The sequence below is a fragment of the Bubalus bubalis genome, chromosome 2, assembly GCF_019923935.1.
Source record: "Bubalus bubalis isolate 160015118507 breed Murrah chromosome 2, NDDB_SH_1, whole genome shotgun sequence".
NCBI classification, from domain to species: Eukaryota; Metazoa; Chordata; class Mammalia; order Artiodactyla; family Bovidae; genus Bubalus; species Bubalus bubalis.
In genome coordinates, this window is record NC_059158.1 from 26487093 (window position 1) to 26501585 (window position 14493).

Genomic DNA, 14493 nt, shown 5'->3' on the forward strand with positions numbered 1-14493 from the left:
TAATTGGGCCATTCACTACCATGTCCTAAAAGCTCATGACTTACAGGTCACATGATCTTCTAGACTCAGAAAGAAGAAAACCAAGTTGGCAACAGTAGGAGAAGGAAAACTGTGTACTTGATTGACATGGTTAATTGAATCTGGGCTCTAGACTTGTGCATGTCTCTTGTCCAGACTTTGCCCACTTAACAAAAATTAGATCTACAGGTCCTAAAGCACAGCCTCTATGTTTAAGTATCTAGATGACTCTACAAGTAAAGTGATAACATTCACTTGACAAACTTCTAAAAAATATCAGAGACATCATTTTCATAGGCTACTAATATTTTATTTTGAACTTCAACAGCTTGACTAACACCCTCCCCACCCACTCACCCCATTCATCCAGCCCCAACCCACTCTGGTTGCCATCAGTCTCCCAATAAAGAATCAGAGTTCACCTGAACTCCAGCCACACCCTAGGTGTTGTGAAATGCAAGGCATCTCTTAATAGTCCAGCCTGACACATTCATATATATTAGAGACAGATTCCTCAACTCTTAGACTGATCCATACCCATATACATTATTGACCAGAGACTGTATTTTATACTTATTTCTTCCACTAATCAACTATACCAGAGAATCTATTTACTTATTATCAGGGGGAACTTGAAGTAGTAAACAGTTTTGAGGTAATGAAGCTTTGGATAAAAGAAGCTTACTATACCTTGAATATCAAGTTGTTATTCAGTCACTAAGACATGTGTGACTCTTTGTGACCCCACGGACTGCAGCATGCCAGGCTGTCCTCCACTATCTTCCGGAGTTTGCTCAAATTCACGTCCATTGAGTTGGTGATGCTATCCAACCCTCTCACCCTCTGCCACCCTCTCCTCCTTTTGTCTTGAGTCTTTCCCAGCATCAGGATCCTTTCCATGAGTCTGCTCTTCGTATCAGGTGGCCAAAGTATTGGAGCTTCAGGTTCAGTCCTTCCAATAAATATTCAGGGTTGATTTTCTTTAGGACTGACTGATTATCACTACGCAAACTAGAACTATCATCTCCTTCAAGCCACCACCAGTATATCCCTCCACGAATCTGCTTTTAAGGAAAATGAAATACAAGAGTATCCTGGAGTTTCCACTCTCCAAAGGAGATTCAGCCTGTGATGCCCAGATACACCATAGATCAATTAATTCAAAATCTATGAGAGAGAGAGGATCTATGAGCCAACCATCAGTATCTTTAAAGGTCTCCAGATGATGCCAGGATACAGCCAACTTTGGGACTAGTACTATAGAGCAATGATTCTCAAAGCAGTCCCCTCCACTCTCTGCCAAGAGGATATTTGACAACACAGGAGGCATTTTTGGTTTTAAAAAACATCTAAAGATCTGGATGGCTCTAGGGGATGCTGCTAAACTTTCTACGAAGCACAAGACAGTCTCCTAACAACAAAGTATTATACTGCATCTAGTGTGAGTAGTTTTAATAAAATAAATGTTTAAAACTAAATTATAATTAAATAAAATAGTGCAGAGATTAGAAATCTTATTGCAGAGACTTGCCCCTGAAAGAGGGATCTGTAGACTTTGGGAGTTTGTTGGAAAAGCTGAATCTCAGGACCCATCCAGACCTAGTAAATAAGAATCTGTACTTGAACAATATCCCCAAATGATTTGGATGTACAATAAAGTTCTAGAAACCCTGCTTCATAGCAGTGGTCTCAAACAGAGCTGCACATAAAAATCATCTGATGCTCAGACTCCTTCCTAGCAAGTTAAATGAGAACATATGAGAGTACAGCTCAAGCATATTTTAAAATCTCCCAGGTAATTCTTACACCCAGCTGGCTGAGAACCTCTGCACTAAAGCTTTACAATTAGTCTACTTTACAATCAGTCACAATCAGATGGGAGAAAGACTCTTGAGCTACAGACTTTGGGATCCAAGTGAGCACATAGGAAACAAACAGGGTGAGGCATCTGGTGTTAGGGTAGATGCAGAGTCAAAGACAGAACTACAGGAAAGAAAGAAGGAGCAGAACCCTGACCTCAGGCTACGGTGGCTGACACAGACAGCCTGATCACAAAGTCTAATTCCAAAATACTAAAAATAACACCTCAGCAAATCCTCTCCCTAATTCATTTGTTCCAGAAACTCAGAGCAAATAGTTATCTGCTTTAGTCTGCATGTAAGGCTTCCCGAGTGGTTCATTTGGTTAAGAATCTGCCTGCAATTCAGGAGACACAGTTTCGATCTTTGGGTCAGGAAGATCCCCTGGAGAAGGATATAGCAACCCAGTCTGGTATTCTTGCCTGGAGAATTCCAGGGACAGAGGAGCCTGGTGTGCTACAGTCCATGGGGTTGCAAATAGTCAGACACGAATGAGTGACTAACACATTCACATTCAAGAAAGGATCATATTGTATGCTACTCTGGGAAAGGGAGAAGGGACAATACCAATTGCTTGTCTCTGATGACTAAAGGTGTTGACCATTTGTTATTCATCTTTTGGCAAGGTACCTAAAGTCTTTTATGAAATATTTCACTTTTTATTATTATTAACATCTTTGTCTATTTATTACTGAATTATTAGAATTCTTGAAATAGTTTGGATACAGTTTATTAGATATATAAAGCAAGTATTTTCCCCTATTATGTAGCTTGCATTTCAATGGTGTTTCTTAAGAAGTTTTCAATTTCCATGAAATGCAATTAACCAATCTTATAAAAAATCAATATTTTATGGTTAGTGATTTTGCATTCTAAGTCACTGCCACCTCAGATCCAAGGATATTGTCCTGTTTTCTTCTACACACTTCACAGTTTTAGCTAATAAATTCGAGACACTTTTGAATTAATTTTTGTATACATTAGGAGTCAGGATTCATTTTTCTGTACAGATATTAACTTATATAGTACCATATATTGAAAAGATCAGTCTTCCCCTATTAAATTATCAGATATCTATATTGTCACCCTGCTATTTAACTTATATGCAGAGTACATCATGAGAAACACTGAGCTGGAAGAAGCACAAGCCGGAATCAAGATTGCCGGGAGAAATATCAATAACCTCAGATATGCAGAGGACACCACCCTTATGGCAGAAAGTGAAGAGGAACTAAAAAGCATCATGATGAAAGTGAAAGTGGAGAGTGAAAAAGTTGGCTTCAAGCTCAACATTCAGAAAACAAAGATCATGGCATCTGGTCCCATCACTTCATGGGAAATAGATGGGGAAACAGTGGAAACAGTGTCAGACTTTGTTTTGGGGGGCTCCAAAATCACTGCAGATGGTGACTGCAGCCATTTAATTAAAAGACGCTTACTCCTTGGAAAGAAAGTTATGACCAACCTAGATAGCATGTTCAAAAGCAGAGACATTACTTTGCCAACAAAGGTCCATCTAGTCAAGGCCATGGTTTTTCCAGTGGTCATGTATGGATGTGAGAGTTGGACTGTGAAGAAAGCTGAGCGCCGAAGAATTGATGCTTTTGAACTGTGATGTTGGAGAAGACTCTTGAGAGTCCCTTGGACTGCAAGGAGATCCAACCAGTCCTTTCTAAAGGAGATCGGTCCTGGGATTTCTTTGGAAGGAATGATGCTAAAGCTGAAACTCCAGTACTTTGGCCACCTCATGCGAAGAATTGACTCATTGGAAAAGACTCTGATGCTGGGAGGGATTGGGGCAGGAGGAGAAGGGGATGACAGAGGATGAGATGGCTGGATGGCATCACCGACTCGATGGTCGTGAGTTTGAGTGAATTCCGGGAGTTGATGATGGACAGGGAGGCCTGGCTTGCTGTGAATCATGGGGTCGCAAAGAGTCAGACAAGACTGAGCAACTGAACTCACTGAACTGAACCTATATTGAATGTCAATTGACAGAATAAAAGTAGTTCTATTTCTAGACTGCTCTATTCCATTTATTGATTTGTCTAAATTTGGCTTAAAACTCAACATTCAGAAAACTAAGATCATGGCATGTGGTCCCATCACTTCATGGAAAATAGATGGGGAAACAATGGAAATAGTGAGAGACTTTATTTTGAGGGGCTCCAAAATCACTGCAGATGGTGTCTGCAGTCATGAAATTAAAAGACACTTGTTCTTTGGAAGAAAAGCTATGACCAACCTAGACAGGATGTTAAAAATCAGAGACATTACTTTGCAACAGAGATCTGTCTGATCAAAGCTATGGTTTTTCCAGTAGTCATGAATGAATGTGAGAGTTGGACTATAAAGAAAGCTGAGTACTGAAGAATTGATGCTTTTGAACTGTGGTTTTGGAGAAGACTCTTGAGTCCCTTAGACTGCAAGGAGATCCAACCAGTCCATCCTAAAGGAAATCAGTCCTGAATATTCATTGGAAGGACTGTGGCTGAAGCTGAAACTCCAATCCTTTGGCCACCTGATGCAAAGAACTGACTCATTTGAAAAGACCCTGATGCTGGGTAAGATTGAAGGCAGGAGGAGAAGGGGACAACAGAAGATTAGATGGTTGGATGGCATCACTGACTCAATGGACATGAGTTTGAGTAAGCTCCAGGAGCTGGTGATGGACAAGAAAGTCTGGCATGCAGCAGTCCATGGGGTCACAAAGAGTTAGACATGACTGAGCGACTGAACTGAACTGAATCTTATGCTAATACTAAGTTGTCTTTTTTATTGTAATAATATACTTTAATCCAATATATACAAAATATTATCATTTCAACATACAAGGAGTTGTTGTTCAGCTGCTAAGTCCTGTCCAACTCTTTGCTACCCCATGGACTACAGCACACTGGTCTTCCCTGTCCTTCACAATCTTCTGGAGCTGGCTTGAATTCATGTGCATTGAGTTGGTAATGCTATCTAACCATCTCATCCTCTGTCATCCCCTTCTCCTCCTGCCTTCAATCTTTCCCAACATCAGGGTCATCTCCAATAAGTCAGCTCTTCGCATCAGGTGGCCAAAAAATTGAAGCTTCAGCTTCAGCATCAGTCCTTCCAGTGAAAATTCAGGATTGATTTCCTTTGGGATTGACTGGCTTGATCTCCTTGCAGTCCAAGGGACTCTCCAAGAGTCTTCTCCAACACCACAGTTCAAAAGCATCAATTCTTCAGCTCTTGGCCTTCTTTATGGTCCATCTCTCACACCTTTAATGACTACTGGAAAAACTATAGCTTTGACTATCCAGACCTTTGTCAGCAAAGTGATGTCTATACTTTTTAATACACTGTCTAAGTTTGTCATAGCTTTTCTTCCAAGAAGCAAGTGTCTTTTAATTTCATGGCTGCAGTCACTGTGTGCAGTGATTTTGGAGCCCAAGAAAATAAAATCTGTCATAGCTTCCGTGTTCTCCCCTTCTATTTGCCATGAAGTGATGGGACCGGATGCCATGATCTTAGTTTTTTTAATATTGAGTTTTAAGCCAACTTTTTCACTCTCCTCTTTAACTCTCATCAAGAGGTTCTTTAGTTCCTCGTCACTTTCTGCTATTTGGGTGGTATCATCTGCATATCTGAGGTTGTTGATATTTCTCCTGGCAATCTTGATTCCAGCTTGTAACTCAACCAGCCCTGCACTTCACATTATGTTTTCTGCATATAAATTAAATAAGCAGGGAGACAATATACAACTTGCCATAGTCCTTTCCCAATTTTGAATCAGTCAGTTGTTCCATGTCTGTTTCTAATTATTGCTTCTTGACTTGCAAACAGGTTTCTCAGGAGACAGGTAGGGTGGTCTGGTATTCCCATCTCTTTAAGAATTTTCCATAGTTTGTTGTGATCCACACAGTCAAAGGCTTTGGCGTAGTCAATGAAGCAGAAATAGAGAATGTTATAAATGTTAATTAGAAGTAACATGAGTTCTACCTAAGTAATTTCTTAGAGGGAGACCAAAGATGTAAGTTACAATGACACATTCCATTTACATTGCCAATTTTAGGTATTAAATCCATAGCAGGAAATTTTTAGGAAAATTATTGGACAAAATTAATATTTTCTAGTGCAATTTTTATTTCCACTATTAATTTATGAATAGGGTCTTTTATTTTCCTCTTAGACAAAGGTGGCAATTGGTTTTTGTCAAAGTGGTATACCATTCCTCTATCTGAGTCTAATTCACTAATAATTTTACTTTATGTTAAAATTATGACCTGAAGACAGAAGCAAGTAAGACAAAATTCATTGTCTCATAGCAGAGAAAGAAAATACGGAGTCAAGTTAAATGCAGAGAGCCCCATCTTCTCTTAGTGAGTGACATTGCCTTGCTTGGACTTTCCCTGCATCCCACAGAATGTGAGATCTGAGACTGGTCTTCAACTTCCCACCAAAGATACAATTCTGATCCTGAGGTTTAACATCCTAACTTCCTAATTTGAGTTGTATTTTCTTTTTTTTTTTTTAACTATGCAAAATCTAATTTTATTTTTAAACTTTACAATATTGTATTGGTTTTGCCAAATATCGAAATGAATTCGCTACAGGTATACATGTGTTCCCCATCCTGAACCTTCCTCCCTCCTCCCTCCTCCCTCCCCATACCATCCCTCTGGGTCGTCCCAGTGCACCAGCCCCAAGCATCCAGTATCGTGCATCGAACCCGGACTGGAGACTCGTTTCATATATGATATTATATGTATTTCAATGCCATTCTCCCAAATCTCCCCACCCTCTCCCTCTCCCACAGAGTCCATAAGACTGATCTATACATCAGTGTCTCTTTTGCTGTCTTGTAGACAGGGTTATTGTTACCATCTTTCTAAATTCCATATATATGCATTAGTATACTATATTGGTGTTTTTCTTTCTGGCTTACTTCACTCTGTATAATAGGCTCCAGTTTCATCCACCTCATTAGAACTGATTCAAATGTATTCTTTTTAATGGCTGAGTAATACTCCATTGTGTATATGTACCACAGCTTTCTTATCCATTCATCTGCTGATGCACATCTAGGTGGCTTCCATGTCCTGGCTATTATAAACAGTGCTGTGATGAACATTGGGGTACACGTGTCTCTTTCAATTCTGGTTTCCTCAGTGTGTATGCCCAGCAGTGGGATTGCTGGATCATAAGGCAGTTCTACTTCCAGTTTTTTAAGGAATCTCCAGACTCTTCTCCATAGTGGCTGTACTAGTTTGCATTCCCACCAACAGTGTAAGAGGGTTCCCTTTTCTCCACACCCTTTCCAGCATTTATTGCTTGTAGACTTTTGGATCGCAGCCATTCTGACTGGCGTGAAATGGTACCTCATAGTGGTTTTGATTTGCATTTCTCTGATAATGAGTGATGTTGAGCATCTTTTCATGTGTTTGTTAGCCATCTGTATGTCTTCTTTGGAGAAATGTCTATTTAGTTCTTTGACCCATTTTTTGATTGGATCATTTATTTTTCTGGAATTGAGCTGTAGGAGTTGCTTGTATATTTTTGAGATTAGTTGTTTGTCAGTTGCTTCATTTGCTATTATTTTCTCCCATTCTGAAGGCTGTCTTTTCACCTTGCTTACAGTTTCCTTTGTTGTGCAGAAGCTTTTCAGTTTAATTAGGTCCCATTTGTTTATTTTTGCTTTTATTTGAGTTGTATTTTCTAACTATAGTATTAGTATGTGAAATTCTGACGCACCAGCAAGAAAACTTCTGACCATTTGCTAAATCAAAAGTGATTTCTGTAAAATGTCAAGCAGGTAAGTCTGGATACAGAAAAAAAAAGAGAGAGGGAGAGAGAGTGAAATATGTTATTTACTGCATAGAAAGGAGGATGCTGTGTGGTAAAAAGAGCATATCTCAAGTAGAACCTGAAAATTTCTCCTGATCCATCCATAACAGAAGAGACTAAAAAGAATGATTAAACCACTTATAGGGTCAAATATGTATCCTAAATATGTTAGGACATTGTATTCTGAAGCCACAAAGGTGACCCCTCCCTACTCATTGTTTGCCCTTGCCACTTTTCAGCTCTGCACTCATCAGTTGTGCGACCTTGGACAAATACTTTCAATTTTCTGAAGTTCAGTGTCCTCCTTGTCAAATGGAGATGATATTAATATTAATGTATTACAAGTATAGTTAAAAAGTCCTGGGAATTTTTCATTCCAGGTGCAGTATATGTATGTTCCTCACAACATTATAATGAAGTTCTGTTAATGTCTTCAGTCAAAGTCCATCAGAAATACATCCATGGATGAACAAGTTGGTTTTATTGCTCATAAACTCACCATGGAGAATCATGGGGTATCTTCGTGTGATGATGTTGGAATCAAAGAAGCAGAATTTTTTGGAGAGATCTATTAGGAGAATTATTGCAAGGAATTAGTTTACACAATGTGAGGGTGAACTGACTCATGCAAAGAACCGACTCATTGGAAAAGACCCTGATGCTGGGAAAGATTGAAGGCAGGAGGAGAAGGGATGACAGAGGATGAGATGTTTGGATGGCATCACTGACTTGATGGATATGAGTTTGAGCAAGCTTCGGGCTGTGGTGATGGACAGGGAAGCCTGGCAAGCTACAGTCCATGGGGTTGCAAAGAGTCGGACATGACTGAGAACTGAACTGAACTGAGGGTGAACTAGAAAAGTGCAAGACCATAAGGTGGGCTATTGTCAGGAAAGGCAGGCTGGAACTCTCAGCACAGGAACTCTCACCACAGGCTGATGCTGTAGCCCACAGTGGAATCTCTTTTCCCTTAGGGAAATTTAGTTCTGTTCTTGAGGCTTTACAACTTATTGGTCCAGGCTCACCCAGATTATCTAAAATAATCTCTTTTACCTGATGTCAACTGATTATGGACTTTAATCACATGTACAGGATATCTTCAGAATAACATCTAGATAAGTATTTAAGTGAATAACTGAGGACCATAGCCTTGGCAACACATGAAACTGACCCTTAAACTACTATAGGATTTAGGCTTGTGTTGGTGATTTTGAGGACGATTTAAGAAACAGTGACTTTGTTCTCAACTAGATTCTGTCAGGAATTATAATAGGTGGTGGAGTGGGGTAATTCTATAATCAGGCATCTAAGTAACTCTTACCTAGAAGGTACTGAGGCTAAAGCTGTAATTAGTAACGAAGCAGAGGTCATTCATATTATCTAGGACAGAAGCATGCTTGGTCATTTTCATGATTTGGACACTGTTCATATTCATGTTTTGTCTGTGTTATGATTTCTGAGAGTCCTTGTTTTCTGTTTTGATCCATCCTGGTCACAGAATGGCTGTCTGATGCTGTTGTACAACATTGCTTATGTTCAACAAGAAAACACCAAAAACCTAGCTGTGAGTAGCAGGCCAGCCCCTGGCAACAAGGCCTAATTACAAGCAGCTCTAGACACCAGGGCTTTTTCTGTCTCACTCTTCTTTATAGTCTTTGTCACTGTGAGATAAGACAGTGCTGAGAAACTGAGGAACATCTAACAGGGACAGGGAGACTGATTCCAAATTCAACCCCTATTAACCTATGGCTTCCATAACACACACACACAAACATAAATTATTTTGAAAAAATAAGTTCCCCCTATAAAAATTGTCTTTGACTTTAGCTCGATCATTAGTCCCTCACAAATATCTGGAGTTTTAATATGGCAGGATAAATAATACTAAAATATAGAGTAAAGGAAGAAAACTAATTTTCTAAGTCAGGACAATTCCCTGAATTCTACCCTCAATATTTGAGTTGACATACTTAATTGTACAGCAAGTCAACAAGAATGTCCTTTAATATAAACAATGATACCCAAATTCCTTTAAATGTAGATAGGTTCATCAAAATATAGAACATAAAGAATACTCAAGGCAGGGGAAAAATTCAAATGAAAGATCATGCAGTTACTTTAGGCAGCACTATATGACCTTACAAGTCTTTTTTTTCCCCTGAGTGCAAATACTAAAGCTTTTGAGAGCATGAGAAGAATAATTTACTCAACTGGATTTCTACAAGTAGAAAAGCCAAAGGTATTCCTTGGCTACCACTTGGCAGAAATCACTTAGATCAACTCAATATTTAGAGAATTCCATATGCACTATGGAAGCAAAGAGAAAGACAGTTAACCTACATACAGAGTCAATGGAAAGGGGAAGGAATGGGACCTGCCAGGGAGGGGGACCAACTCAGGGCAGATTTTTTTGGAAGCTATAGCCCAGAATGTCCTGTTGGATATCAAATTAGCTGTATCTTCATCTATCCATGAGGCTGTTCAGAAATCCCCACCCCTCATCACCAACAGGCATACACACATACATGAGAAGACTCTGATTTAATACTCTCCCTCCTTTCATGGACAGATCCCTCTGGTCCACTGTGAGTGGAGGCTGCATCAGAACCAGGGGATTTCCCAGTCCCTTCCAGGCCTCTTAGTACAAAGTCTTCATCTGGCAACTGAGGTGTCATCATAGAGGATTTTTCTGATTGGTCAAAACCTAACCTGACAGAGTGTGGCTTGGGTATCTTTAGAATTCCCTCTCAACTCAGCCCACATCATTGCTCTGCAACTCAGAACAGCAACTTCTGAGACCACCTTGAGAACAGGATGATCCTGAACAGAGCCCTGATTTTGGGGGCCCTCGCCCTGACCACCATGATGAGCCCCTGTGGAGGTGAAGACATTGTGGGTGAGTGCACGGTTGAAGGATACGGAGACTGAAGTTAGGGAGCAGGGAATTGGAGGGGTGGGGGGTGGGGGTTGGCCTAGAAATAGAGACTCCTGGAAGCATTCTCAATATTAAGCAAATATAAAAGTTACCGTCATTGCACCTTCAGGAAATCAGGGTCCAGACCCACTCTCTCTGTTGCCTGTGCTGTTGCATGCTCTGTTTCTGATATTGGATCCAGTGAATACGTTCTGGAGGGCTCTAGGGCATTCATTCACAATTGTCTCAAAGATTAGAGATGTTTTCACAAGTAGATGTTTTGTTACAAAAAATTTCATGAGCTATTGCTCCCAAATTTTCTGAATAACTTTTGAAGCTTTTCATGTATTTCTCTTAAAGTTTATATTGGGGTATATAGTTCCATGAATTATGAATACTGTGTGGATATGAAGAAGAGTAACCTTTACTTGGTCTCAGATCTACATACATTTCTATGCTGGCATTCTAGCACAGGTAGGTGAGCAAGCCCAGCTGAGCGTCTTAGACAAAGCATTTTACCACATGGTTCTCACTTAATCTCAGTTACTTCATTTGTGTCACCTCACAAATAATCAAATAAAAAAGGCATGTAGAAATGCTTTCCAAGTAATGAAGTCACATAAATATCAATGATTATTATTTTTAAATTATTACTATCACAAGTATAACTTCATATTTTTCTAAAACAAAGTAGAGAATATATTCACTTTTAAAATTAAGAACTTTATGAAGAAAAATTTGGAGAATTAAATTATATTATTCTCAATTTGTCAGCCCAAATTGCCTATCTTTCAGTTCATGTGATGAAGACCTGTATAAGGAAACTGGGCAAGCACAAGTTAATTACATGGTCCCTTAGGACCCTCTGCCTTGCTGTCCCCCTCTTTCCACCTGCTCTTCTTACATTTCTTCATCTTCCTTTCCTTCCAGGATCCATCCCTGGCTCATATCTCTGTTGTTTCATAGACAGGAAAAGTGGGTTTGTAAAAACCAAAGTAGAAAAGCCAAATGGTTTAAAGGGGAGGTGAAAGAAAGGTTACTCTAACCTTCAACAACGTTATTAACCACGGCAGCTACCACTCTAATTTTGTATGGTAGTGCTAGTTTCAACTGCTTCTCCAGAGCACTTCCAATTTTCCTCTTTTCCTCATCGCACCAGAGCATCCTTGTCAGCCTTGATTTACACATTAGGCACAGTGGGCACAGTGCTGAGGGCCTGCATTGCTTGTGGGGCTCATAAAAATTGTTTCCTTAAAAATTAGAAGAAAAACAGACTTTTAGAATAGGGGGAAATGCTTTAAATTTTAATCCAAGCTGAATTATGTTTATCTTTGTATCATATGGCTATAAAATACATTTTTAATATTTTTATAAAAGGAGGCACTCACAAAAACAACAATGCTTAAGGCTCACAAGCCATAATGCAGCTCTGGTCACTGCTGATTTTGACTTCATATGGTTAGGCTACCTATGTCTGTCAGTCTTCCCCCAAATCTCTGTAATTCTCAGGAATAACAATCAATGTTTAATACACATTTTTGAGAACACAGCAAGCTAAATTTTGGGGATTCAAAGATGAAAAGACGTGATTTCTGTCCCCTAGAGGGTATACAGATTAGCAATGAAAAGAAATGATTCAGGAAAGCAGAAGGACCACGACTGAGCAGGACCATGGATCCAGCTGAGGCTAAAACTGTAAAAGTGAATTAGTTCCAACTGACACAGTGGAGTGATGTTCTTCAGCAACAGTTGGTAGTCCAGGACAGGTACCAGAGGAAAAGGATATTACATATATTCCTGTCTGGAAAAGGAGTCAAGATGCATTGCAAAGATAAGGAGGCTTTGTTGCAAGGCTTTTTAACTAACTAAACAACTACCAACACAGAGCGAAGAAGGAGCAGGTACTGGGAATTTTGTCTAGAAACTGGGCCACAAATGAAGCCCACAATGTTTGATGGTCAATTTCTTCTTTCACTTTGCTTAATAAGGATCTTATCTCTATTTTTCCCTTTCTTGCTCCTCACTCCGACTCAGCTGACCACATTGGCGCCTATGGCATAAACGTCTACCACTCATATGGTCCCTCTGGCTACTATACCCATGAATTTGATGGAGATGAAGAGTTCTACGTGGACCTGGAAAAGAAGGAGACTGTCTGGCATCTGCCTCTGTTTAGTAAATTTAGAAGTTTTGACCCTCAGGGTGCGCTGAGAAACATAGCTATTGTGAAATATAATTTGGAGATTATGATTCAAGAGTCCAACTCTACTGCTGCTACCAACAGTATGTGTTCCCCACTCTGCCTCTCTTTATTAATCTACCCCTTCAAACCAGGCCTCACTCCCTTTTTCCCTAAGGATAGATACCCTTCACCACTTTATAAAACTCTCTCCTTTCCAAGGAGTCACCACATTTTCTCATGGTAATAGCTGAACCCTCATCCTCTGCCTTCTTTCAACTCACGTATTTCCATATGATAGAAAGATCCCTACTCCCATAATGCAATCTTTGAATATTTCATGGAGAGGTCCCACAGACCTCCCACTTGACAGGCAGGTCATCAAAAACAGGGGCATAGGCATAAAACAGAAGCAACATATGGTGCCTCCCAAACAGAATGGAAAGAAAAGCTCCTCCTCTGTCAGACTGGTAACTGTTGGTGGGAGGGCTCCCCCAGGAGGCAGTGCAGAGCTATTCCCATTTCAAATCTGTGCTGTTTCCTCACCACAGAGGTTCCTGAGGTGACTGTGTTTTCCAAGTCTCCCGTGATGCTGGATCAGCCCAACACTCTCATCTGTCACGTGGACAACATCTTTCCTCCTGTGATCAGCATCACATGGCTTAGGAATGGACACTCAGTGATAGAAGGTGTTTCTGAGACCAGCTTCCTCTCCAAGGATGATCATTCCTTCTCCAAGATCAGTTACCTCACCTTCCTCCCTTCTGATGATGATGTTTATGACTGCAAAGTGGAGCACTGGGGCCTGGATGAGCCACTGCTAAAACACTGGGGTATGTATGAGTTCCACCCTTTTGGAACATTCTTTTCTCTTTCAAGTCCAGAACACCCTGCCTGTTATCTGCTAAACCTCATGGCCCTAAACTTCCCATTCCAAGGGTTTCTAATGACAGACCTCACTCTCATTCCTAAGCCCCATACCCCAAGTCTGCAGAGCCAACCCTTCCTCGTCCCATCCCACCCACATGCACAGAAACATTCTGTATTCTGAGTTCCACAATTTCACTTTCACAGAACCTGAGATTCCAGCCCCTATGTCAGAGCTGACAGAGACTGTGGTCTGTGCCCTGGGGTTGACCGTGGGCCTTGTGGGCATCGTGGTGGGCACCGTCCTCATCATCCGAGGTCTGCGTTCAGGTGGCCCCTCCAGACACCAGGGGCCGTTGTGAGTCACACTCCAGAAGGAAGGTAAGAATTCCGATCTGTTAGATCTGGGGACATAGTACAGACAGGGGAAAGTGGGAAGAGGTTGTGGACACAAATGTGGTTGAAAGTTGCTGAACTGGAAAACAGCATGACAGTGGCACAGGAGCCCCCTGGAACCCACTGATCTCATGTCTTTCCTGTTGCAGGTGCACTGTCCATCTTCGAGAACAGACAAAATGGACTTGCTAGATGACATAGAACTATTTTCTGGCCAAGTACATCATGTACCTTCTCTCCTCCTACCCTCCTCCTCATACTTCTTCTCTGGGACTTAAGGTGCTGTATCATCTCAGAGCTCACATACATTTGGGATTCTCCCCCTGACCTTCTAATTTTTTCTTTTCTCAATTGTTACCTATTATGGAATCCTTGAGATATCCCACCCAGCTACCTAATCCACCAATGACCCTAAACTAATATATCCATGGAAGAAATAAATG

At 40.6% G+C, this 14493-nt stretch overlaps 1 protein-coding gene across 1 annotated transcript; it reads left to right on the forward strand.

The window, feature by feature from the left end:
* Positions 1-10433: 10433 nt before the first annotated feature.
* On the forward strand, positions 10434-14225 carry LOC102409438 (SLA class II histocompatibility antigen, DQ haplotype D alpha chain). Its single transcript, XM_006047520.4, has 5 exons — positions 10434-10590; positions 12643-12891; positions 13339-13620; positions 13862-14035; positions 14200-14225. Exons 1-4 carry the CDS (start codon positions 10509-10511, stop codon positions 14014-14016), a joined length of 768 nt encoding a protein of 255 aa, XP_006047582.3. The 5' UTR covers positions 10434-10508; the 3' UTR covers positions 14017-14035; positions 14200-14225.
* Positions 14226-14493: the final 268 nt, after the last annotated feature.